We start from the raw sequence: 27,588 nt of genomic DNA, 5'->3' as shown, positions 1-27,588 counted from the left end.
CGTATTTGTGAAACTATTTTTGCTTTGTCTATTTTTGTTAATTTTCTACTTTTCATAACACCTATTATTAGTTGTTACGCCCGCAGTAAATATTTGTACACCTATCGTGAAACTGTTTGCTACGCTTCACGTGACAGAATAACCCGCAAACGATCTATTCATTTGGAGCAGGCTATTTTGACAAAGGGGGAACCAATTTTGAATTTGAAATTTATATCAAGAAAATTAATTTGTGAACGTTGTAAAACATTTATGTTCATACATTGGAGTTATACTTGTCGTTATAATTGTATAGCATGTTAGCAAATTACACAAATAGTTGACAAAGTTTATTTAATTTTTCTCTATTTGACCTTAACAACAAAATAAACCTGCCCATACCAACACAACAAACGGAAGCTCAATTTATGAAAGTAGCATTGAATAAAATTTAATCATATTAATCTGAATAAAGGGGACTTCAAAACAGTATTAAAATGGTAAGCGTGTGTCTTCTTCGACATTGGAAACTAACTGTATGATTATTTTGAAGTTTGTTACCGAGACATTTAAAATATATTTGCACTGATCAATGTATGGTACAAGGTTTAATATTCGTGGGGATTGTATTTTCGTGTCCAATAGAAATTAAGATTTTAAAGTCCGAACCACATTGCCAGCAACTACCGTTACGATAAATTACGCTTCTACCTTTATTTACTGTTAGATTTCCTCCACATTTTGTCCAGAAATCTTGAAAAAAACCCATTACAATGTCATGACAGATTCCACATGTATACTTTAGTTTAGGACAACAGTCACTTTTTGCACCCTTGTTTTGTAGTGTTTTCCCTAGCTTGTTTTAGCATGGTGCGGCACCATGCCTTAATAGTCTAGCACCATCTTGCCTTAATCAGCACCATGCTGCCCTGAGATTAAACAAGCCTTTTTCAGTAATTAATTCTAAAATTGCCTTTATAAGACACCTAAAAAAGTATGATTAATTAATAAAATATGCCTTTTAAAAAGTTTTATATCTTTTGCCATTCATTTATTAAAGCAAGCACATAAATTACATTAATGTTTATTTCAATTAATTTTTGTGTATTTTTAATGAAATACAAGTGCCCCAAAAGTGTTTGGTCTACCATGCCTTGCCAAATTTCTAGGGAAATCACTATTTTGGTTCCTTTCATACACAATAAATAAAATGAAAGGACTTTCCTTTGGCACTGTCACTAACCCTAACTCTATGATAAGTATTTATAATATTCTTTATATGTGACAGTGCTAATAGTAAAGGAAAGTCCTACCATCAAAACATATCCAATGGTAATTTTTATATATATATATATTTGACAAAAGGTATATGTTATTTCTTTCATCTTTTAAAACTTAAACGTAATATTTTGTCCACAATTATGAAAAATAAAAACATACTGACATGTAAACAGCATTGTCTGCTTGTTATAGAATTTTGATAGGGGTCAAGGTTAGTAGACCAGTTTTTATTTTAATGTCACTTTTCATCTCTTTACAATAACTATAAACTGAATAAAAGAACGCTGGAAAAATTCCAATGTCAAATTGCTTTTGAAATGTTTTTGCTTGAACATTAATAAAGTACCTGAATGTGTTTGACGAAAATCTTGTGATTAAAAAATTGAATCTTTTACGTAATATGAATTTCAAGTGAAATTACAGTAAGATACATTATATTTATTGTGTACAAAGCCAAAACAAGGGTGCGAAGAGTGACTGTCATCGACCTTAGATGATAACTAAAGTTAAGTTTGTTTTTGTTTAACAACACTAGAGCACATTGATTTATTAATCATCGGTTATTGGATGTCAAACATTTGGTAATTTTGACATATAGTCTTAGAGAGGAAACCTGCTACATTTTTCCATCAGTAGCAAGGGATCCCACAGACAGGATAGTACATATCACAGCCTTTGATATACCAGTCATTGGGTACTGGCTGGAATGAGAAATAGCCCAATGGGCACACTGACAGGGGTTGATCCCAAACCATCCACACATCTAGCAAGCACTTTACAACTGGGCTATGTTTCGCCTCTACATGTCACAGTTTGTCACTTATCAGGCATCAAAATTACCTATGTCAGTCAATTTGGACTAGTTGTTTAATTTTCTTTTACATTAATTTTGATTGCAGGCAACGATACGTCGTGCGGCCATGGTTACGAAGATGATGGACCAGAACCGTGAGAACGAGGAGAAGCAGCATGACCGGCTGCGCGATGTGGCACGCGCCAAGATGATCCAGTCGAACCTGGAGCGTGAGAACCGCGTCGTCGACAAACGCATCCTGCGCAGGCAGCAGGTCGAGAACAGGGAGCGAGAGATGGAGGAAGCCATACTGAGGGTACGTATACAACTCTTCTCTCACTCTATGGACCAGTGTTCTCGCTGCTCCATTTAAGCAGGGCGCCCCTCCCCGCTATTCCATTTTGCCGCCCTCCTTTCACGTTCCCCGCCCTCCTTTATTTTTGAGCGCCCCTCTTTATTTTCCAGCACCTATCTCTGCTATTTCCAAATGCACTTTTTTCCACACAAAAAACAACGATCAGTCTGCACACTGGACATCAAAGGAAACCAACCGCGTTGTGTACAAAAAAGCAATTGACGAAACATTTACGACAGTTACCGTAACATAATTTAACAGTATTTTTAACAGCCTCTATTTTGTCCAATATTTGTATCCATTTGTATGTTTGATAGACACAATAAAAGTTATATTTTATGTAAGCAATGAAAACATTTAATTTTTTACTGATTCGGCAATCTCCGATTGAAAAAAAACCTTATTTGGTGCCAAATTTGTCACGTGATCAGAACGGTCATTCTGTCTTTTGTTTCCACTAACTATCGTTTGATATTTTGTCCTCAGTTGCAGATATAATTGGTTGAAACTGATGATTTTTACTTTCTGTTATTCTGTTTATTCAGCAGTTCTTTATAAAATATTGTATACTTTTCATTTTTTTGAGGGGATATGAACGCTTATAAAAACAACGGAAGTGGTAGTGTTTATCATTAAAATCATTTATCTTGAGTGCCAAATAATATTTACACCGTCTTTACAAAAACAAAACTACTTTTTATCAGCTGGCGATAATATTTTATCACAGCTATTGATTCATTCGATGAAGATGGAAATAACAAAAATGTATCTGACATTAGGAGATCACTTTACAAACATCTTTATTGTTTTTCGTATATCTTGAAATCTTTATTAAAAATAATAATATTAAAACTGATCGGTCCAGCAAAACCGGAACTGCCCGTAAATGTCAGACCGATATCATCTTCGGTTCAATTAAAAGACGAGTCTTTTTATAAACCCCTTTGCACTTTTTTGTAGGCAAAATAAGGAGTATGTTTTTTCACAAAGTCTACCAACACACAACAATATGGTAACCAAACTACTCACCCCACCCCCCACCCCCCTTTTTTTTTTTTTTTTTCTTTTCGTTTATTGGTGTTTTTTTTTTTTTTTTTTTTTGAAGGGTGTGGTGCCGAGCGGCCGCCCTCCTTTAATTTTCACCCAGCGAGAACACTGGACTCACTCTCATCGCTCTTGATGGACCTGGGACGTTTCCCGTCCAATCCAGACTATGATACATGAATGGGAAAGTGCATGTTTAAAAGATCCACTGCTCTGCTGTTTTGGGAGAAGTGGCCGGTGCTAGCAGCAGGTTTTCACCCTTTCTCCATCAAATGCAGATGCCAGATTTTCCTAGTGGGGTGGGGGTGGTGCATTATGAACAAAAAAGCACATACAAATAAACTAACATGCATTATTAAAAATTAATCTTCCGTTAGAAACATCTAGCTCACCCCAAAGATTATATCTTCACCAGTGAGACAAATCCATTAAATTCATACTTTAAATAGAATTTTCAGGGCACATTAAATTTGGAGGATAGGGTGTGCACCCTAAGCAGCCTGCCTTTGAATCAGCACCCGTTTGCTTTTTTATATTTTTTTTATTTGCAGTTTAAATTCCCCATTTTATGTAATTTTAATGATATATTTGAATTTTCCACATGAGTGTGAAGTAGAGTTGAAAGTAACCATGTGAGTTGTGTTTACTTAAGGCGGAGCGCGACCGGTTGATCAAGAGTCAGCAGTACGAACAGGAGGAGAATTTGGCACGGGAGCTGGCAAGGAAGAAACAGGAAGAACTGAGAAATGAGAAAACACGGCAGCAGATTCGCGAAACTAGGTCAGTTCGTTTTGCAGGGGTTAACGTAGCTCAGTGGTCCCGTGGCTGGCTCTGGTACATGCCAGCTTTGCAAACTGCAGTTTGAAAAACAATTGGAGAATTTGATTTTAACTGGGTTTCTACAATTTTGGAAATGTAATATTTAGATATTACGGCAAAATTTTAGAGCTAGACAGAGGTTGCTGAGCTGGGCTCTTCAAGGAACATTTTGTTTTCAAAATTGTGATTAACAATATTTCTTGTCAACTGAAAATTTATTAACAACTAGGGGAGGGGCGGGTTAGTTGAGCCACTTTTTACAAAGTTGTGTCCTGTGTGTAAGATATGAGATATTAGAGGATGATCAATATTGTAATGCATACATCATCATGTCATTCATACTTACCAGTGATGCTAGCATGATAGATCAAATACATGTGGTCTGACAGGTCAAAAATAGCGGTCTTAACATCAATACGGCTCTCTGAATGCACTTTAGTAATGCAAACATGGTTACTAGAAATGTGAACACACATATAATAAAAAGCGTTCTTCAAAACTCTACAGTAACCAAACAACAAAAGGCAATTAATCATAAAATGTCAAACATAACAATTTTAATGTCAGTAAATGTTTTTTGTTTTCAGAATGCACAAACATGGTTACTATTAATTGGAAAAACACATCATTAACAAAATGTCAAACAAAACCATCTTGGTATCAGTAAAGCTTTCACTGGGTATACCTTTGTAATGTCAACAGCTTGCTATAGACATAGATATTAATGTTAGCCTATAGGTTCCACAAGCTAAGGTCACAGTTGAAAATTAACTGATTTGCTCTACAAACTGTACCTCCAGCTTGGTTTGGCTCAGGCAATTTATATACAATGTCTTCACGAGGGAAGGAAGCAACATCATCAGGGTTTTTGACAAAGGTACTAGGTCCAGTTTGAACTTTCCCAGATACTTTTCGAAGAAAAACACCTTCAAATTCATCACCGTCAATAGAGTCAACACTAGCAATGAAATGAACGACGCGTGTCTTTCCTGCTACTTTGACAATGACAAAATCACCTTGAATAATTTCGTCAACACCATCATCTTCATATTCGGATTCGTCGGTCAACTCCATTTCCCTATCATCATCAGTGGAACTACTAGAGTCAAGAGGTAATGCCACCTTTCGTCGTTTTTTCCGAACATTTGTGGTTTTGAACAGGGCCTTTTTAACTGATTTGTTTGTCTTCTGCCCTCTGGGTTTACTATTAACCAGAGCTGCTGCTATCTCATTTCGAACTGGAGTATCTGTCAATATCTTGGTGCTTCTTTTCTTACGCGAAGTTACATTTTTGCGTGGCTCTGCTTTAGGAAGTTCCAAAATTGAAGATGGTGACACATATCCTGTCACATCCTCAGAGTAATTCAGAGAGGTGGACGGACCTTCCATGCTGTTCTGGATCTCATCTGTAGTTACATGTTCAGCATTAGACTGAGCTTCAGTAGTTGATGAACTAGGAGCACCTGTAAGGGAGTAAGCAGTGGTATCATCAGTGGAATCAGGTTGATCCCCTTCGTGGCCAGGCTGTGTTACTTTAATGGGACGATCAGTGACCATTGCGGCTGCAAAGTCAGCATCTGCAAAGTCAGTGTCTGCAAACAAATCTCTGTTATATGGATAGATCCCTGTGTTTTTAAAGCCAGATAGCACATTTCTTGGTGTTATCGCTGACAGGTGGGCTTCATTCACCAGAGTAGGGATGTCGTATATTGTTAGTCTTTCCTGGATTCGAACGCATCCATCCACCCATATACTGATCTATCCAAGGGTTGAAGGCGGTGGGAACAGTGAGGTGTCAAGGTTAACAAAACTATTCCGTTGGCTTTGGCAGTGTCTACAACACGAAGTGAAACATGGCTTTCATGATTGTCCAGTATCAGAAGTATTTTACGTTCTTGTGTGCATCTTGTATGGTGAATTATGTGTTGTAAGTAATCCACAAATATATCCTCATTCATCCAGCCTGTTTTGGTGCAACGCCCAATTGAACCATTTGGAGAACCTCTGATGAAATGGTCGTGGTAGTTCACTCTTGGAAAGATGAACATTGGGGGTAGCACATTACCAGAGGCTCCAATGGTATAAACTACTGTTACTAACTGTCCTCGTTCACCAGAGGTTATGGATCCCACCTGCTTTCTCCCTTGTTCAGCAATGATTTTACTAGGCCTCTGCACCGTTGTACAACCAGTTTTGTCAGTATTATAAATATCTTGAGGTTGGAAGTGATACTTGTCCATTACAGCTGCAGAATTGTCATAGAATTGACTGACAGAATGTTTGTTAAAAGCCGTAGCTCTAGCCATAGATGTTGCCTCAGGGCTGCGAATTGTTAGGTGACGTCTTTGTTTGAAACCAAACCACCAGTCCTTTCCTGCTTTACCATCTCTTTGCCAATTGTCTGGCATAAGCAGATTGTTACATGATGCAAATTCATATGCAAGTTTAAGACATTTTTGTAGAGATAAACCATGGAATTGATCACAAAGCTGTTTCACATGATTTGCAAGATCCTCTTCCATTTTGGGTGTGAACACTGCATGTGATCTAGAGATGGCAGAATATCCAGTTATAGCTTCAGGGTCAACATCACGCTTTGAGATAAAACGCTTTAATGTCATTCTGTCCACTCCAAAATCCTTAGCTGCAGAGCGTATACTTTTACCACCTCTAACATCCGCAGCAGCTCTCTCTAAGATATCTATGGGGTATTTCCCCTTCTGGTTTTTCGTTTATAGAGACGTGGCATACTGATGCATATTATGTGTTATATATCTACATGTTTAGGTCTTCCACAAAACATCCTGAAAAATACAATGGGGTAAAATGAGCCATAGCTCAACTTGCCCCAACTGGCACAACTTGCCCAACTCAAGGTGGCACAAATTACCCCATTCCCACCATTTTGACATTTTGCTTAATCAAGGAAAAGTTATGTCTTGTATTTGATTCAAACTTGTTTTGAAAAGACATAAGTTATTATACTATTGATTACCACTAATATAACTTTAACAATCTTTACAGTTATTTAAATAGTAAACAACTTACCTTGTTTGTTGAAATCAACTTTTCCATGTGAAAAACACTCTTTTCCTTCTCAAATTTTATACAAATGGCAGACATGTTATTTCTTAGGTCAAGGACAAAGTGGGTCATCAGCTGTCAATAGGTGTCACCACCTGTCTGAAAGTACTCTTTACAGAGAAATGGGAAGGGGTGGCTCAACTAACCCAGTGGCTCAACTAACCCTCCCCTCCCCTACTGTTTAATGTTTTAAATTTTGTAGCAATCTCTGAAACTTGCATAGCGAATTGTGACTTAATACTGAACAAAATGTTCCCTGCTCTTCATTAACTTTCAACCTCAACTTGTCTTTCCATATTTATTCATCCTATCTGAAGTTTACAAAGATTCGAGCAATATCTAAGTGGCAGTGTTCGTGCACTTTTACTTGCCCAACTTAAACTTTTTCAAATGGTAAAGTAAATACATTTATCAATATCCAAACAACATTATACTATGAGAAAACATTAAGTTTGGACATAGAACAATATTTTAGTGTTTGTCAATAAAATAAAATACGATTTGCTTAAAACATAATTAACCATGCAGATTACAATCCTTCCTTCTACCTGGACTGTCAGTATAACATTATTTTCATATACATTGTGTACATTGTATCTTAACATCTAGTCATTACACTGTGACTGCCGAGAAATTCATCATGTTCCAGGCTTGTAGGTCTATTAAAAAAAAAAAAAATGCCAGTCATCCGGGTTAGTAAATATAAAAATACATTAGCCTATATATATATATATATATATATATATATATATATATATATATATATATATATATATATATATATATATATATATATATATATATATATATAATCACTAGCTCAAAATTCTTTCCCTCATTTTTTATTTAATTTTTTTTCATATATAAAATTATTTGTCAGCATGATTTTATTTTGCAACAAAAACAAAAAAGTAGTGAAAAAAGAAAAAAAAATGTAATTCAAAACAAACTCCCTGGGAATACCTCGGCTGAAGTGTAATTAAGAATCAAATGGCCGAGTTGTTTCAAATGGGTCAGTATCGGAAGTCCTCAGGTAATGTCACATAAAACGATAAGAACGGCCGACATCATGGTAATTGTGTTCGTTTGTAATCCGGATTAACTTCAACAAACAATTTATTTTGGTTCTCATTTTGATACAAAGAAAAAATATTCCAATCTCGGAAATTAACAAAAATAGCCGATATTGAAAACCCCACTGGAAATAAAAAAAAGTATGGTTACAAATGAAGGGTTCAAACAAATAATAAACATGGACGACCAGGGTTTCTGCCAGAGGGTAAAATGGGTATGGCACCATACCCAAATATTTGGGCAGATTTTAATTTTTAAAGTTAACAATTTGACAAAATTAATTACTCTTATCATTACTGTATGATTTTCTTAACCCTAACCCTAAATGTAACTCATTTTCTTTCTGGGTGAGGTCCCCCATACCCCCCTGTTGACTGTGGTTGCATTAAATTTCATAGCGCCATCCCCAAAAATGTCTTTATGGCAGAAACACTGACAACTTTTGCAGAAGACATACTTGCATATAAGAAAACATCATGTGGATGTGGTAAAATAGGCATTATATTCACAGGTAAACAGGGTTTTCCAAACTCTGCCTTGTTTTCGCAAAGTTAAAATGGCGACCAGTTTGCATTGCAAATGAAACCGTGCCATGTTCAAAACGTGTACCGAATTTATATTGCATATAAAAAAACGAAAGAAAGAAGTGTTTTATTTAACGATGCACTCAACACATTTTATTTACGGTTATATGGTGTCAGACATATGGTTAAGGACCACACAGATATTGAGAGAGGGAACCCGCTGTTGCCACTTCATGGGCTACTCTTTTTGATTAGCAGCAAGGGATCTTTTATATGCACCATCCAACAGACAGGGTAGTACATACCATGGCCTTTGATATACTAGTCGTCGTGCACTGGCTTGAACAAGACCTACAGGGATCGATCCCACACCGACCGTGCATCGAGTGAGCGCTTTACCACTGGGCTACATCCCGCCCCTTGCTGCACTTTTGCTATGATTCCCACCTCTGTCTCTTGATAAAGTGTATAAATAACGTCACTGTTAAGACACCAAGCAGCCATGCTTAACTGCAGGGGTGGGGAAAATAATATTGTCAATCGGTTCCATGTGATGTCATCACTACCGTGAGGTTCAGGGGTTAGGCGAGGAAAGGAATAAAAATAAAAATTATAAAATCATTTAAAAGGCAATATTTTCCAATTAGTGTTTTTTTTTTTAAATCTTAGTGGCGTTTTTATATTTTTATCTTGAATCATGAACGTGAAACGATAAACATCAAAACATGAAAGAAAAAAATGTTTGATCACATCAGGAATAAAAGTTATGAATTTTAGCTCCCATGTATGTATAAAAAGTATGAGTATTCAGTACAGTGTCCTGAAAATTAATAAAAGATGACACCATTGAAGCATTTGACAGCGTGAGCTAGCACATGTTTAGACAAAACAATAACGTAACTGATTGGATGACATTTGACCTCTACTGTCTCTAGAGATGGCCGGTGTAGCTATTCTGCTCATGCCCACTTGAAGTCCTTTATAATTATTGGATACACTACATTGAACAGTCAACAAAAATACATGTATAGATTATATCACTATTATCAGTATATTTTATGCTATTTCAAGCAGTTTATATTTCACAAAAGCCTCTTGCCTCGGACTCGAACACTTGACCGTACATAGCTCCGTACACAGGTGTTGACAGGTGTTGATTGTAACCAGTTGCACACTCTGGGTCCTTTGTTTTAACTGAAGTGTAATACCTTGATAGCTTTGTTACCAAGAATGGCATCTGTTTAATCTCATGACCAGCTCAGTCGCTTTGACAAATGTCTAGCCTAGTAGCAGTGGATTGATATTACTGTAGGACCGTCCGACTTATGGCAGACTTTAAAATCACAGACATCTAAAACACCAGTCATATTGACCACTATTTATTTATTATTTTAAATCATGCACAAGATACCGATGTCTGGGCAGGCCGGTCCAATTGATGAATAGGAATTTGTTCCAGTAATAGAAATGGACAGGTGCTTCGGGCCGACTAGAATGACAAAAGTGGGACCGTCAAAACACACATTTTGTAAAAATAATTTCGGTCTCAGAGATCGAGAATCGGTCCCAGACCGGGGAAAAAGTGCTTTTCCCCACCCCTGGTTAATTGTGTTCAATTACTATACACCATTCTTTAACTTTTAAGTTATATATGTTGACCTCCAGGAAAATAAGGACTGAAATTTGCTTACCCGTGACAAAGTCAAAGCTTTAGCTTTCATTAATTTGGTCACAACGGGGACTTCCTATGTTTTGTGAGTGCAGGAAGGTCGGTTTAGTTCTGTACTGTCATTAACAGCTGTTGGAGAGTTATCAATATTCACAAATGCATTTCAGATTATTTTGATCTAATTAAACTTAACATTTCAGTGGTTTTGAGGTGAAATATTTTGAGGTCAGCATCTTTGTACTTAATTTGGGTGTGATTATTTTGGGCATATATACATATACAATAACGTTTATCGCTTTGACTTTGATGCAATCTAAAGCCCTGACAGTAGAACAGTTTAGCCAGTCGGTGGATGTTGAGACATTCGGACCAGTACAGATTAGCAGGGGAAAACACATACATGTTAAAGAGGTTAGGTTATTATTCATGAAAGAGAAGATGCTCAAAGTGTTGTTCATTTGTGAGTGTTTTTTCCACAGCCTGGAACTGCGGGAGTTGGAAGCAAAACTTAAGGCTGCTTACGTGAACAAGGAACGAGCTGCCCAGCTGGCTGAGAAAGATGCTCTGAGGTTTGATCAAATGGTATGTTTTCAGCATATTTACATTATGTTTACAATATGTTTTGAGCATGTTTGCCGTAGGTATATTTGCAGTAGGTTTCCAGTATATCTGCAGTAGGTTTCCAATATGTTTGCAGTAGGTTTTCAGCATATTTATAGTAGGTTTTCAGTATGTTTCCAGTATATTTACAGTAGGTTTCAAGTATATTTGCAGTATGTTTCCAGTATATTTGCAGTAGGTTTCCAGTATATTTGCAGTATGTTTCCAGTATATTTGCAGTAGGTTTCCAGTATATTTGCAGTATGTCTCCACTATATTTGGAGTATATCTCCCAGTATATTTGCAAAACATTTCAAGTATATTTGCTGTATGTTTCCAGTAATTTTTCAGTATGCCTCCAGTTTATTTTCATATTTGGTTGATAAAGTGACTGTAATGGCCATGGTACACTGGTAATTACACACAACAAAATAAACTACCTCACTGTACATCCCATCTGAGTCACCCTAACACATCACCAATAAAGCTAAATGTCTGACAATAAAACCACCAATTTACATCAGAAAACTCAGTAGGGTAATCTCCTAAGTTTAGTATGAGAAGTAAAAGCGTGTTTACATTACAGTAGCGAGAGTCTGACTCAGTAGGGTTGTCCCCCTTAGTTCAGTATCGGAAGTAAAAGCATGTTTACGTTACAGAAGCGAGAGTCTGACATCAGAAAACTAAGTAGGGTAATCGACTAAGTACAGTTTGAGAAGTTAACTTCAGTATGAGAAGTAAAAGCATGCTTATCTTACAGAAGCAAGAATCTGAGTTAGTAGGGTTGTCCCCCTTAGTTCAGTATGAGAAGTAAAAGCGTGTTTACCGTACAGAAGCAAGAGTCTGAGTTAGTAGTGTTGTCCCCCTTATATAGTTTAGTATGAGAAGTAAAAGCGTGTTTACATTACAGAAGCGAGAGTTTGAGTTAGTAGGGTTGTCCCCCTTAGTGCAGTATGAGAAGTAAAAGCGTGTTTACCTTACAGAAGTGAGAGTGTAACTCGGTAGGGTTGTCCCCCCTTAGTTCAGTATGAGAAGTAAAAGCATGTTTACGTTACAGAAGTGAGAGTCTAACTCAGTAGGGTTGTCCACCCTTAGTTCATTATGAGAAGTAAAAGTGTGTTTACATTACAGAAGCGAGAGTCTGAGATTGCGCGTGAGATGAAGGAGCAGCATGAGCGTGCGGAGGAGGCAGAGCAGGCCCGCACGATGGAACGGTACAAGGAGCAGGTCCGCTACCAGCAGGAGCTCGAGAGACAGCTGGAGGAGCAGGAGCACAAGAGGCAGCAGGCCTACGAGGAGTTCCTAAAGGAGAAACTCATGATAGACGAGATCGTACGCAAGATATACGAGGAGGATCAGAAGTGAGTACTTTTACTTGAATTCAGTACTATGGAGGAGAGGTGGGGAAATGGGGGGGGTGGGGGGGGATACAGGGAGGCAGTAGGGGGTCACAAGGAGAAACTCATGATAGACGAGATCGTACACAAGATATACAAGGAGGATCAGAAGTGAGTGATTTAATTATGGAGGAAATAAAGGAAAACGTGGGTGGGGGTGTCATATGGGGGCAGTAGGAATCACATAGAGGTAGTGTAGGAGGTTGTGAAAAATTTATGAAATGGATCAGAAGTAAGTGGCTTTTCTTTCTTAGCACTATGGAGGATAGAGGGAGGGAAACTGCTATCCTAGAGAGGCAGTTGGAAAAAGGAGGTTTGGAGGGTGTTGGGTAAAGAGGCTAGGGGTAAACCCGATAGGGGTAACATGGCCTATGAGGGTTTTCTCCAGAAAAGTGCTCAGGTTTGTGGCTGTGTTCCATCCATTTGACCATGCTCACATTCTAAGAAAGGCTTATTTAAATGTCAACCATCAATATTATTTATTTGGAAATGATCGGTCTGGACATCAACTGGCAAAGTTACTTGCATCAGTATCATCAAATACATCCACGATATATTCCAAATAGTCTAGAACTACATGTACCCTACTATTTAACTTATTTGTACAGAAGTCTTTAATCATAAGGTTACTTTACTATTTAAAAACAAAACTGTAGTTTCTTATAAAAGCTATAATTATTATTTTTCATTAGGAATAGAAATAACAGGTAAACATGAAAATATAGGTGGCTAATTTACCATCTGAAATGAATGAAAAGCTAAATCAAATATCTGCCATATTTGATGTTACCTAAAACTGCTATTTTAGGCCCACGGTTCGGTGCACTGTTTCCCAATTTCGTGGGGTTTTTTAAAAAATGTACATGTATAAACATTTCCGCACATTGCTGGTAATCCCAATGACCCTTAAAGTATTTTGGCCAATCACAGCTTTCGATTCCCTTAAACCAGACATGTTTGCACGGGCAATAGGTGCTGTTCGGATCCTGCACAGAACCCACAAATGTCTGTAAAAAAATTAACATCCCAAAATAGGGACTGACCTCAGTGATTAATCTGCCATGAGAATAAATTTTTTTAGTATGTTTTGTCCAAGCTGTCAAAATTAAAAAAAAAAGTAAACACGTGTTAACTTTAAGAATTATAAAATGGCACCCAGTTTCCGTCATATTAATTTAAAATGATTCAACATCGCTAATTTCTGTAAGTTTTTATCGGGACGAAATTGTCCACAGTTCCTGAACTACAATGTACGCAAACTACTTTGCAATTTTTATATATTTTTAAAAATAAATCTTTACAGATTTATTTTTTCACTTTCAGTACAAGCAAAAAATAAATAAATAATAATAACTAGTTAAATAATTCACTATTGTATATTATATGCATGCACTTGTGTTTGCTTATCTTCTTTCTTTTTTTAAATCAGTGATAGCTTTTTATGTAACTTGTGTTGAGTTAAATAATCAACAGTAGGCCTATATGTTATGTATTTGTGCTTATATCGAGTAATCCATATTTAAAAAATATCTATACTTCTCATCAAAGATTTGACATCATCAAAGTAATAATAAACATTACAGAAATATGTCTTGACATATATCTTTCTTTTAGATTTCTATAACATATACATGACACGGTCACATCCATATATTATGTTTGCCAGAATGCATCTAAAGACAACTGAATTTTAAAAACACCGGAGAGACTATCCTTAGCATTCTCGCCCCCAAATTATTTTACCAATTCTCTGAACTCAAATCCTGGGGGACTCATAGCCCAAATATCCCTGACCCAACACACTAACATGACATGGTAAAAATCCAATTTTTGTTTTCTAGTCAAGATATAATTTTATACAAATGTATTTAGAATTAAAATAGTAAAATAGTTTATTAAAATGTATGTATGATAATTGGCGTACTTGTACTACTATCGTGAATAAACCGAACCACAAATAAATTGAACCGTGGACCAAAAAACCCAAACCGAACCAAAAATAAAAAAAGCGAAACCGTCCCATCCCTAATTTGATGTAAGTCACTACAATGAACCTTAGCTTCATTTGTTTCATGAAACAGGGTCCTGGATTGTATGACATGTTGATATTTGTTTGTAGGGAGATCGAGCGACAGATGATGAAACGGCAGATGACCCAGCGGTACATCGACGAGTTTAAGAAGGCGCGTGAGGAGTGGAAGATGCAGGAACGTGAGCGCATGGAGGCGGAAAACCGCCGCATCATTGAGTACGCCAACTTGCAGCATGAGCGCGACACTGGGCAGAAGATGCAGAAGAAACAGCGCGAGGAGATGATGGAGAGACTCCAGAAGGAGGTTCGTACTTTTACCAGTCGTATTACTATATTCAGAACGAGGTTCATACTTTTACCAGTCGTATTACTAAATTCAGAACGAGGTTCGTACTTTTAACAGTTGTATTACTAAATTCAGAAGGATGTTCGTACTTTTACCAGTCGTATTACTAAATTCAGAACGAGGTTCGTACTTTTAACAGTTGTATTACTAAATTCAGAAGGAAGTTCGTACTTTAACAGTTGTATTACTTAATTCAGAATGAGGTTCGTACTTTTAACAGTCGTATTACTAAATTCAGAAGGAAGTTCGTACTTTTAACAGTCGTATTACTAAATTCAGAACGAGGTTCGTACTTTTAACAGTTGTATTACTAAATTCAGAAGGAAGTACGTACTTTTAACAGTTGTATTACTAAATTCAGAACGAGATTCGTACTTTTAACAGTCGTATTAATTCAGAATGAGATTCGTACTTTACCAGTCGTATTACTAAATTCAGAAAGAGGTTCGTACTTTTAACAGTCGTATTACTAAATTCAGAAAGAGGTTCGTACTTTTAACAGTCGTATTACTTAATTCAGAAAGAGGTTCATACTTTTAACAGTCGTATTACTTAATTCAGAATGAGGTTCGTACTTTTAACAGTCGTATTACTTAATTCAGAATGAGGTTCGTACTTTTAACAGTCGTATTACTTAATTCAGAAGGAGGTTCGTACTTTTAACAGTCGTATTACTTAATTCAGAATGAGGTTCGTACTTTTAACAGTCGTATTACTTAATTCAGAATGAGGTTCGTACTTTTAACAGTCGTATTACTTAATTCAGAATGAGGTTCGTACTTTTAACAGTCGTATTACTTAATTCAGAATGAGGTTCGTACTTTTAACAGTCGTATTACTTAATTCAGAATGAGGTTCGTACTTTTAACAGTCGTATTAATTCAGAATGAGGTTCGTACTTTTAACAGTCGTATTACTTAATTCAGAACGAGATTCGTACTTTTAACAGTCGTATTACTAAATTCAGAACGAGGTTCGTACTACTAAATTCAGAATGAGGTTCGTACTTTTAACAGTCGTATTACTTAATTCAGAATGAGGTTCGTACTTTTAACAGTCGTATTACTTAATTCAGAATGAGGTTCGTACTTTTAACAGTCGTATTACTTAATTCAGAATGAGGTTCGTACTTTTAACAGTCGTATTACTAAATTCAGAATGAGGTTCGTACTTTTAACAGTCGTATTACTAAATTCAGAAGGAGGTTTGTACTTTTAACAGTCGTATTACTAAATACAGAAGGAGGTTTGTACTTTTAACAGTTGTATTAGTAAATTCAGAACAAGGTTCGTAGTTTTACCAGTCGTGTTATGTCCCTTAACTTAGGGGATACGCAGATTTGTTGGGCCCAGTAGGGAACATTTATTGCTTTCAGCACTACTCTCAGAATGCTTGATGTGAATTAAAATTATGTTTGACATTGAAAAATATCAGTCTAAGTCTTAAAGTTTTGACTGGATCATTCTGAAACTTGAGTTAGGGTTAAGTTAGAGTTACAGCATAAACATTCGAGTGGTGTGCATCGTCATCGGCACATTTTCAATGTTCCAGTTGATTTTATTATATTATTGTTATTTTTCAGTCGATACATTAATTAATTTTATTTTTAATTAGTTTTTCTGTTTTATTATTGTTATTTTCTTTATTATGTTTTATCTATTTTTCTTTCATCTTTCTTCATTTATTTATTTATTTATTTATTTATTTACTTATTTATTTACTTATTTACTTATTTACTTATTTATTTACTTATTTATGTATTTATCTTATTTATTTTATTTACAGTTGTCGGAACAGATTGCTTCGAAGGAAGCAGAGCGTGAAGAGATGGAGAGAGTGAGACTCGATCTGTATATGGAAGAACAGCAGGAGAAGGACCGACAGATGGAAAAGGTAACATACAGACAAATATATTCCACAGTAATTAATTATATCCATCCTGTGCTCACCTACATCCATTGATGGTATACTTCTTCAATTTAACTATTGTTTTGTCTTTATCTATATTGATGAAAATAAAGTAAAAAACCAAAAAAAAATTATGAGAAAACATTGCCAAAAAATTTATTATAGCTTTTACAAGAAACTACAGTTTTGTGTTTAAATAGTAAAGTGCTATTTTATATGGTGTGGATGAATACAGTTATTTTTTTTTTTATTCTTTAATATTACAGTGGTTGAATTTAAATTGGGGGGGGGGGGGGGTGCATGGCAATTGCTGTCAGTGCTGTGTTAAAATTTGAACCCTGATATTATTTTTGACTGTTGTTTGATTGTACAGGAGCAAGTGGAGAGGAAGTTACGACAGAGAATAGATCTACAGCAGACCCACCAGAAACAGATGCAGTACAAGACCATGAGAATGCAGGCTCAGCTCGCAGAGGAGGAAGAATTCAGAAAACAGGTATAGAGTCTTAATCACTCAACTCTGTAGACTGATATTTGGCATAAGATGGAATGTAGCTAAATGATACAGTGCTGGTCTGGGGTGTGATGGGTACAGGGTTTCATTATTCAGCAGTCTGGAATCTGGTATTCAGCAGGGGTGAGATCCAGGTCAGTCATACAGTGCTTGTCTGGGGTGTGATGGGTACAGAGTTTCATTATTCAGCAGTCTGGAATCTGGTATTCAGCAGGGGTGAGATCCAGGTCAGTCATACAGTGCTTGTCTGGGGTGTGATGGGTACAGAGTTTCATTATTCAGCAGTCTGGAATCTGGTATTCAGCAGGGGTGAGATTCAGGTCAGTCATACAGTGCTTGTCTGGGGTGTGATGGGTACAGAGTTTCATTATTCAGCAGTCTGGAATCTGGTATTCAGCAGGGGTGGGATCCAGGTCAGTCATACAGCGCTTATACAGATTTTTTTTCTGCCAGTTTGTGTTGTCAGGATGTCCGTCTATCAGAGCACCCTTCCATCTATCTATCCATCCACTCCGTTTTTTTATGATTGCTATATCTTGTGTCTGATCAGTCTTTTGAGGGTTTTCTCCTATTCAACCAGCCCTCACCTCCCCCATGACTTGTGTATCAAAGGTATTAGTATGTGCTTTCCTGTCTGTGGAAATGTGCATACAAAGGACCTCTTGTTGCTTTTTGGTGGGAGTAGCCTGTGTTTCCTTCTTGTACTCGTTAAGTGTCAAAATAACCATGTTAGACTTCATATAACTGTAGTGTAAAATGTGCTGAGGTGTCATTAAACAAACATTCAATTCCTTTATTTATAGGACTGTTGTATAAAAGATATTGTGGATAAGGCCAGTAAAATGATAAATGTTCTTCATTCATTCAAATTCAGGTTATCTAGAAAGGCATTAGAAAAAATATATAGATTGTTTATTCTTCCCATATTTGACTATGCAGATATAATTTGGGACAACTGTACTATATATCAGGCAAACACCCTTGAAAATCTCCAATTAGATGCTCTTCGTACAATTTGTGGTGCTGTAGAGGAACATCTCACCAATTGTTATATAGAGAAACCGGTTTCATACCTTTACTAGAAAGGAGGAAGCGACAAACTCTGTATGATATATAAACTTTCAAATAACATGTTACTAACTTTTTCAACCTTACAACTACCTCGCTCTGCTGCAGAAAGTAATGAATACTACATGCGTAATGAAGAGAATCTACAAACATATTTTTGTCAAACAAAATTGTTTTCGAACTCCTTCTTTCCTTCAGCAGTAAAATTATGGAATAATCTTTTGCCTGATATTAGAAATTCTTCTTCATTAAAATTGTTTAAAATACAAATGAACAAACACGACCCTGCTGTTCCATCTTATTTTTATGAAGGTGATAGATGGCAACAGATTCTACATAGCCGACTCCGTTTGGGTACCAGTGATTTGTATGGTCACAAATTTGTACGACATGTAACAGATACCCCTTCTTGTACTTGTGGCCATCCAGTTGAAGATGCAGAACATTTTCTATGTTTTTGCCCAATATATGTTGCAGCTCGCAATACCCATTTACTGAACTATTATAATCTCAAGTGTGATACTTTGCTATTTGGAGATTCAAATTTAAGTGTCCAAGAAAATATCTCTATATTTAAATCTGTTCAGAATTTTCTTATTAATAGTAAGCGTTTCGAGATCATTTAACCATTTAACCATTCTAACTGTTTGCTATTTATTCTTTGTTTCTTCTACACACTCCTCTCTTCTATTCCCCCAACTATCCGTGTTATCTTTATTGTAATATTGTTCTAGCCATCTTGATGTATAACATGTATATTTGTTAAATGTAGGGAGAGGCCTTAATATAGGCACTTGCCTGTTGGCCAATCTCAAATTTGATTTGCTAATAAAAATATTGTTTAAACCAATTTCTTTATTGATATTTGGATGCAGTCCTGAAGTCAATCAAGTAAGAACCAACAATATGAAATGCATTTTAGTTTTATTTATGTGTTAATGTCAGTGTTCTGTAAAAATAATTTAAGCAGGGTGTGTCCACATCATCTGGTATAGGACGTAGCTATATGGTATGTTTTGTACTGTCTCTGGGAAAGTGCAGACAAAATATCCCTTGCTGCTAATGTAGTGGCTTCAACTCAAAACGTTGTGTCAGAATTATTAACAATTGGACATCTTGTAGCCCATGATTGATTCACCAATGTGCTCTAGTGTTGTTGTTAAAGAAACCAAACCAACTGAAGACTGGGTGAATAATCATAATATCAAATGTTTGACATTAACAGTGTTCAACAAAAATTAATGTTTGACATCATTAACAGTATTCCACAAATGTTTGTGAAAGGTACTAGCCCTCACAGGAGCTTTGTATTATAGTAATAGTTGATAATTTCCACTTGACCAGACCAACAATTCACTAGGTGAGACCAAGGCCTAGTGGATTTGTCGAACCCTGTCATTAAGTAATCAATGTGCTGTAGTGGTGTCATTCAGGGAACATTTTGTTTTCAAAATCTTGATTAGCGATATTTATAGTCAATTGAAAATTGATTATCAACTACTGTTTAATGTTTTAAAATTGTGTAGCGATCTCTGAAACTTGAGTAGCGAATCGCTGACAAAATGTTCCCTGCCATTATACAAAATGAATTTCACTATGTTTTGTCCAATTGAAGACATATGAATATGAAACGTATTTAAAATCATTTCTGCCTATCATTCTCATTATCTTAATATAAAAAGTTTCCAATTTTTCCCACGATTTCAATCTGTTTCGACCCTGTCTGTCAATTTCCTCCGACTCTTATCTTCTGAGGTGTCCAAACCATCACCTACTTGTCTCAACTTCCCCCACGGGTGCAGTCTCTGTGTACTTCCCTGCACCCACCTGACATCCTTGTCCTCTGCTGCTAATAAAGCTGGTCTGACCCAGCACTAACTAACAACCACCGGTGGATGGGGAGCATAGTAGGTGGTTACAAATGCCTCTTAACAATGCCAGAAGTAACCACCGAACACTCTCCAAAATGGTCAGGCTGCGCCCACAGCTAAAAGCTGATGGGAAATGGGCAGATATGTGACACGGACAGCCACAAGAGACAGGCACGTGTCACAGTAGGAGAGACAAGGACTGGGATGTGGAGTTGGACAGTGACAGAAGTTTAAAGATAGGGGTAGTTGCCAGATCAGGAAAAAAAATGAGATGGAATTCAAAGGAAAGAAAGGAAAGGGGGCAGTGGGATAAAAAAAAAAACCACCCAAGACAACCCTTATTTAAAATATGACATTGTTATGTATTTCAGATGCTGGCGAAGTTTGCGGAGGACGACCGTATAGAACAGATGAACGCCCAGAAGCGACGCATGAAGCAGCTGGAACACAAGCGTGCTGTGGAAGCGCTGCTGGAACAGAGGCAGGCGCAGTACGCGCGTGAACAAGAGCGTCTGGCAGAGGAGCGGGAGGAGGGAGCGCGCATGGAGAAGTTCCGACAGCAGATCATCGAGGAGGAGAGACAGAGGCTGCTGAGAGAACACGCCGGAAAACTCCTGGGATTCTTACCCAAAGTGAGATCACCTTCTTGTCTAAAGTCCACATTGTTAACAACTACGATAAATGACTTCTCCAACATTTTGTCCAGACAGAAATCGTGAAATGTTTTTTGCAATGACACAAATTCTACATACTAGATGGTAACCATGTCATTTATATGGACTTTACTCAAATCTCCAAGGACAAAAAACATGTAGGCTGCCATTTTGCTTATTTATGAAATACTCTGGCAAAGGATGTGACGTAATCTAACAACGTCATGACATGTGTTATAGTATGGGCAATCCTCATGACATCATATTAATTATGTCACAATCATCAGAGGCTTCCAACCCTCTTGAAGATTGTTCCATGAAAAAGCAAGTTGGCAGAAGGCAAAAAATTGCATGCATTTTGTCCTAGGAGATCTTAGCGAAATCAATATAGGTGACATTTTTGTATGTGGAATCTAGGTCAATGTAATGTTTTTTCACGATTTCTATCTGGACAAAATTTTGGGAAAATCTAAAGGTACTTGAAGGTAGAAGAGTCATTTATCATAGTTGTTAAGAATGTGTTTCAGATTTTAGTCATGACCAAGTCAGATGGTGAGATATAGTTATTACTTTTACGACAGTGACAATGTCAACTTTTGCACTACAAGTGTTTGCATTTAGCTCCATTTCTCACAAACTGTCAGATCTACTTAGATCAATGAAATGTAATTTATTGTTGCACCTACAAATGGTCATCTCAATGCATTTTTTTTTTTTAATTACTATTATTTTTATTATTTATAATTAATTCATGTTGACATTTTTTGTTTTATTTCATAACCAACATAGTTTATTGTAGGCAAGATATTTAATTCTATGAAAGTAGTGTAGAAAGGTTCACATTACCACACGGTTACCACATGAAAGTAGACTTGAGAACTGTACGGGTTTCTTTTCTCATTTTCTAAACAACTTGTCATAAAACCGACTGACACCATAGTTGAAAATGTGCTGGCTTCTCATAAACGGACAATGTTTTCTTGACTTCGCTCTGCCACTATCACATTAATCACCATCCAGGCAGCCGAGTTGAACATCTAGGACAGTGTTTGAACCGTGTTTGGAAATAAGGGGAGGGACGTAGCCCAGTTCGTTTGGGATTGAACCCCGTTGCTGGGCCCATTGGGCTATTTCTCGTTCCAGCCAGTGCACCACGACTGGTATATCAAAGGCCGTGGTAGGTGCTATCCTGTCTGGAATGAATATAAAAGATCCCTTGCTACTAATGGAAAACTGTAGCGGGTTTCCTCTCTATAAGACTGTATGTCATAATTGCCAAATGTGCTCTAGTGGTGTCATTAAACAAAACAAGCAAACATTATTTACAAAGAATCATCATCACCATGATCACGTATCAATTTTCTATTTTTATTTTATCATCATTTTAAAAATTTCTTTCAGGGAGTTATTCGAGACAGTCAGGACTTGGAAATGCTTGGTCCAGAATTCAAGGACAAGTACAGCCATCGACAGGCCGACATGTTTGATGAAGTCACTTGGGATCAAGGGAGATAAATGATAGAAAGCGAGATAAAAAAAAAAATTAACCTGCAAACCAGCAAATCTCACACTGACCTGCAGCAAATTCAACAAATGTTATTTATTTTCATTGTACAGTAGTGAACATGCTGACATTGTTTTGTAAAGATTTGTTGGACCAAGGGAGATAAACACTGAAGGGGAGACATTTTAAACTGCCGACTGGCAAATTGTACATTGTAATGCGGCAAATGTGTTTTATACAGACAATAGAAGCTGGCAGGTAAACAGAAAAAGTCATTGTATATATTTAGGTAATTTTAATGTTAGTAGTGGATTTTTAAAAGCAGGGTATCGTCTTGAGGATTAATTTGTTGGCCCCTTTATATATTAAAAAAAGAAGGGAGAAGATTATTTGTTAATTAATATTTTAAAATATAAAATACAAGAATCTCAAGTGAATGAGAGACAGAGTATGGGAATGACTATCATGTTTTAAATTTAACATTATTTTTATTCCATCCATTTTCATCTGAAGTGTTCACTGGTTTCTATTATCACCTTTTAAAGTGTTTTCTACTAACACATTCCTAGTATAAATAAATATGTCCATATTGTCATTAACAAACATTAGGGGAAGAAGCAAGAAAGCAAATACAATTTTGTTTCAGTTAAATGAAGATAAAATAATTTTTCATGTAGAAAAAAAAGGTGAAAATATAATTTGAATAAAGCATTTAAATTTTATTTAAATGTACCGTTGGATATTACGCTGCTAAGTGTGATTTTAAAATAAATTTTACAATTGAAGGAAAATAAAAATATTGCCCAAAAATTATAATAAAATAATATTAATTGATAAAATATATAATATCATAACAAATAGACATCTGTTAAACAGCCAGAATTCTTAAGGAGACCTATTATTTTGTCCCAAATCATCTAATGTGCTAAAAATTGACTTGTATTAAGCAGTCACTAGTATAGAGCACGGTTTGTTAGTCCCTAAGGAGGCTTTTTAAATTAACACAGGTTTCAGTCTAGTTGGGGGTGGGCGGGGGGATTTAGAAAGAAAAAAAGAAAGAAAACCCTCGTAAACAATATTGTGTCAATATTTGTTGTTTGTAGTGCACACATTTGAAGTTTTAGTCTTGTAAGTGTGAGTTTGAAAATGAGAAAATGTTTTTAAATTGTTATCACATATTTGACCTGTTAAAGAAAACATATTTGTATATTATTACTTTGTTATTGTTGAAACAAAGAACAGTTTTACGATAGTTGTAACAAGGCCCATGATTACAAGGCAGAGATTTGTTTAAATTGGAAATGGAATTAGAGGCAAATGCTTTTACAGTTGATCTGTGTTTCTGGCCAGTCTAGGATTTCTTGAGGTTGAGGAATTGTCCCATGACAGAATGTTCACCAATGAATATCATGTTAAATCTGAAACAGGTATTGGGGGTGGGGGCCCATTAAAAAAATATACATCTTTCATGGACATCGATAGTGGGAGGGGCAGAGGGATACCACCAACCCTGATGATAATGCATTGTACCCCTCCCTCCCCCATTTTTAATGTATAACCAGCCCTCCTGCTGTTACTGTTTATCTTCTGAGGAATATATGGCGGGACAGCTACATGTACATTACAAGGGCACTTCTAAAGAAGAAAGTCACTTCTAAAAGGGGCACATTTTTGGGGTGGCATCTGACCATTGCAAGCCCCCCATCCCCCCAAAGTACAGCTCTCCATTATTGTGTCATACATATCATACAAACATTGTGATAACCATTTGAGTAAAGAAACCCTAAACCTGTGTTTATATTAAAGAGAAGCTTTGTTGCCTCTTCTGGCAACACTCTTATTTATATTTCACATGCAGGGCTAGCTCTGACAATCGCCAAATTCGACAATTGCGAATTTTGAGAACAACTGGCAAATTTTATTTTAATTTGGCGAAAACAAATTGTGTAATAATTGATATTTTGTTGCACAATAGCTATAGGAATTGCATTTTTGAGAAATTTGGCGAAATGTTCTGATCACCCAGAGCTAGCCCTGATCTGATGGCAATCATTTGTAAATTATCTCGGAATTTTGTTTTAATTAATTTTTATTTATTTATACGTATTCTTAAAATGTATAAAATGGAAGTAAATTTTGTACAAATAATTGTTCTTGTTTATTATTTTTATGACGCTACACTATCATAGTGGAGAATGTTCACAGTATTTATATTTTCTTGTTTATTATTTTTATGACGCTACACTAACATAGTGGAGACTATGTTCACAGTATTTATATTTTCTTGTTTATTATTTTTATGACACTACACTGTCATAATGGAGATTATCACTACACTTTCATAGTGGAGACTATGTTCACGGTATTTATATTTTCTTGTTTATTATTTTTATGACACTACACTGTCATAATGGAGATTATCACTACACTTTCATAGTGGAGACTATGTTCACGGTATTTATATTTTCTTGTTTATTATTTTTATGACACTACACTGTCATAATGGAGATACGGTATTTGTACTTACTTGGGTTTCTTTTGACACAGTATATAATCAACTCATACAGGACAAATTATTCACTTGTGCAATCCAAAACACTTTGTAATAAAAAAAATTATACACCCGTCTATGATGGATCATATTATAGTATGGCATTGTCCGTCTGTTGTCCATCTTGCATACAGGACCATCAAGCAGGACCTCACATGTAGGAACAGCTTGGGATGGTGGTGTGTAACGTACTATTACTAGGTCTCTGTGGCCTACTTTTCATGGTCTACTGCACATAACAGTAAATCCTTCTCAGGATCAAATCCTGCATACAGGACCATCCAACCTCACATGTAGTTGGTCCAAAACAAACTGTTCTTCCATTCCATTGCAAAAATTTCACATAATTAGAATTGAATCATACCTGTAACATATTCATTAATATCTATTGTTTTTCATCAAATCCGATGGGTGTATTATGTACCTCACTGGTACTCTTTGTTTTTAAAAACAATTTAATATCCTGAAAATGTGCAAAAATTGCAAGTCTCATAACAAAAGGCAGAACCTTCATCCCCTGTTCCAATTTCCCGGATCTACTCTTGATGTATGCCAATATTGCCAGGAACTGAGTAACACAAATGCAAAAACTTTAGACATTGGTGTGAAATGTTAATAAATACTGGTGGGATGATGGTATATGGAGATTTACATGAGTGGCAAACAATATTTCAGTATCAGTTTACCTACTTCAACGAAAAATGTATATTAAATATTTGCCTAAATGTCTATTTGGCAAGCTGGTGGCAATGATGGTACTGAAGACATCAAGAAGTTCACCTCAGCAATATGTTTTTAATGATCTCACCCATTATGGACGTTTTTAACGATGTGCATAATGAAGTGTTTGGAATTTTTTTTTTTAATGATCTTGCCCATGATGAAGTGTTTGTAATAAAGTTTCTAATGATCTCTCCCATCATGAATTATTTGCAGTGAAATCACGAAGTATTTGCAATGTTTTTAATGATCTGGCCCACAATGAAATTTATAACAATGTCCATACTGAAGTGTTTGTAATGAAGTTTTTAATGATGTTGCCCATCACAAGTTTTTTTTAACAATATCAAGAGTTTGTAATGAAATTTTTAATGATCTTACTCATCATTTTTAACAGTATTCATCATGAAGTGTTTGTAATGTTTTTAAATGATCTTGCCCATCATAAAATGTTTGTAATGAGGTATTTAATGATCTCGCCCATCATGAAGTGTTTGTAATGAGGTATTTCATGATCTCGCCCATCACGAAGTGTTTGTAATGAGGTATTTCATGATATTTAATGATCTCGCCCATCATGAAGTGTTTGCAATGAGGTATTTAATGATCTCGCCCATCATGAAGTGTTTGTAATGAGGTATCTAATGATCTCGCCCATCACGAAGTGTTTGCAATGAAGTATTTAATGATCTCGCCCATCATGAAGTGTTTGTAATGAGGTATTTAATGATCTGGCCCATCATGAAGTGTTTGTAATGAGGTATTTAATGATCTCGCCCATCATGAAGTGTTTGTAATGAGGTATTTAATGATCTCACCCATCATGAAGTGTTTGTAATGAGGTATTTAATGATCTCGCCCATCACGAAGTGTTTGTAATGAGGTATTTAATAATCTCGCCCATCACGAAGTGTTTGCAATGAGGTATCTAATGATCTCGCCCATCATGAAGTGTTTGCAATGAGGTATTTAATTATCTCGCCCATCATGAAGTTTTTAACGATGTCCATAATGAAGTTTTTGAAATGAAGTTTATAATCATCTCAGCTTAAATGATAATCATTGGATACTGATTAAGGAAAACGGATTGATCCTTCACCTCGCTCAAAGGCCATAAACCCTGGAAAGCAAGTACATGTAACTTGCTGCATAAACATGATACTTTCTAAACAATACAAAGAAAAACAACTCTTGGATTTACAAAATAATTCACTTGTCTGTAATGGCAGTAACTGCAATGCATATACATGAGGTTTTGTTTCTCTCTCTTAAAAGCAAATACACAGCTTGTACATAAATGTGATTAAAATTAAACTATCCTAAATACAAAACACCAAATTTGTCAAACATTTTGTTCAATATAAACATTCACAGTATTATATAATATATTTTCCTATAATGGTTTGTATATATAGTATATCAATATATATATATAGATATATAACAAACTATAACAGATAAAGCAACAGCAATACAATGTTCTAACTATCTCTCTCTGTCCTATGGCAATAAGACATGAAAACAACAAAGCAACTAAGATAGGTTTTGGAAATATCATACTGACACACAAAAGAAAGGAGTGTTTATTTATTTAAAAACACCTCAGCACATTATAAACTACCACTATTCAGTGGCTAATGTGGTCAGTGTAATGGTCAAGATGGGGAGAAGAAACCCACGGCTGCCACATTGGCTGCTCATACCAAACAAAACAGCATAAAGATCTTTTCCGCAAGCACTACAGTACATACCATAGACCTTTGAAGTACCTGTCATGAGGCACTGGTTGTGATGGGAGAAAC

At 36.0% G+C, this 27,588-nt stretch overlaps 1 protein-coding gene across 1 annotated transcript; it reads left to right on the top strand.

Annotated features, from left to right (window-relative positions):
- The first annotated feature begins 378 nt into the window (after nucleotides 1–378).
- On the top strand, nucleotides 379–24,663 carry LOC121373360 (meiosis-specific nuclear structural protein 1-like). The gene is made up of 10 exons (XM_041499958.1): nucleotides 379–479; nucleotides 2,160–2,369; nucleotides 4,105–4,232; nucleotides 11,102–11,204; nucleotides 12,354–12,583; nucleotides 14,739–14,955; nucleotides 16,783–16,890; nucleotides 17,279–17,401; nucleotides 20,730–20,990; nucleotides 22,413–24,663. Exons 1-10 carry the CDS (start codon nucleotides 477–479, stop codon nucleotides 22,524–22,526), a joined length of 1,497 nt encoding a protein of 498 aa, XP_041355892.1. The 5' UTR covers nucleotides 379–476; the 3' UTR covers nucleotides 22,527–24,663.
- The last annotated feature ends 2,925 nt before the right edge of the window (nucleotides 24,664–27,588 follow it).

The sequence above is a fragment of the Gigantopelta aegis genome, chromosome 5 (assembly GCF_016097555.1).
Source record: "Gigantopelta aegis isolate Gae_Host chromosome 5, Gae_host_genome, whole genome shotgun sequence".
Classification (NCBI taxonomy): Eukaryota; Metazoa; Mollusca; class Gastropoda; order Neomphalida; family Peltospiridae; genus Gigantopelta; species Gigantopelta aegis.
This window is presented reverse-complemented; position numbering and strand designations above follow the sequence as displayed.

What these genes read in the sequence shown, in the direction of transcription:
- LOC121373360 (XM_041499958.1), top strand. An exon ending in CAGCAGATTCGCGAAACTAG is followed by an intron (nt 4,233 to 11,101) that starts GTCAGTTCGTTT and finishes TTTTTTCCACAG; the next exon opens with CCTGGAACTGCGGGAGTTGG. An exon ending in CTCTGAGGTTTGATCAAATG is followed by an intron (nt 11,205 to 12,353) that starts GTATGTTTTCAG and finishes TTTACATTACAG; the next exon opens with AAGCGAGAGTCTGAGATTGC.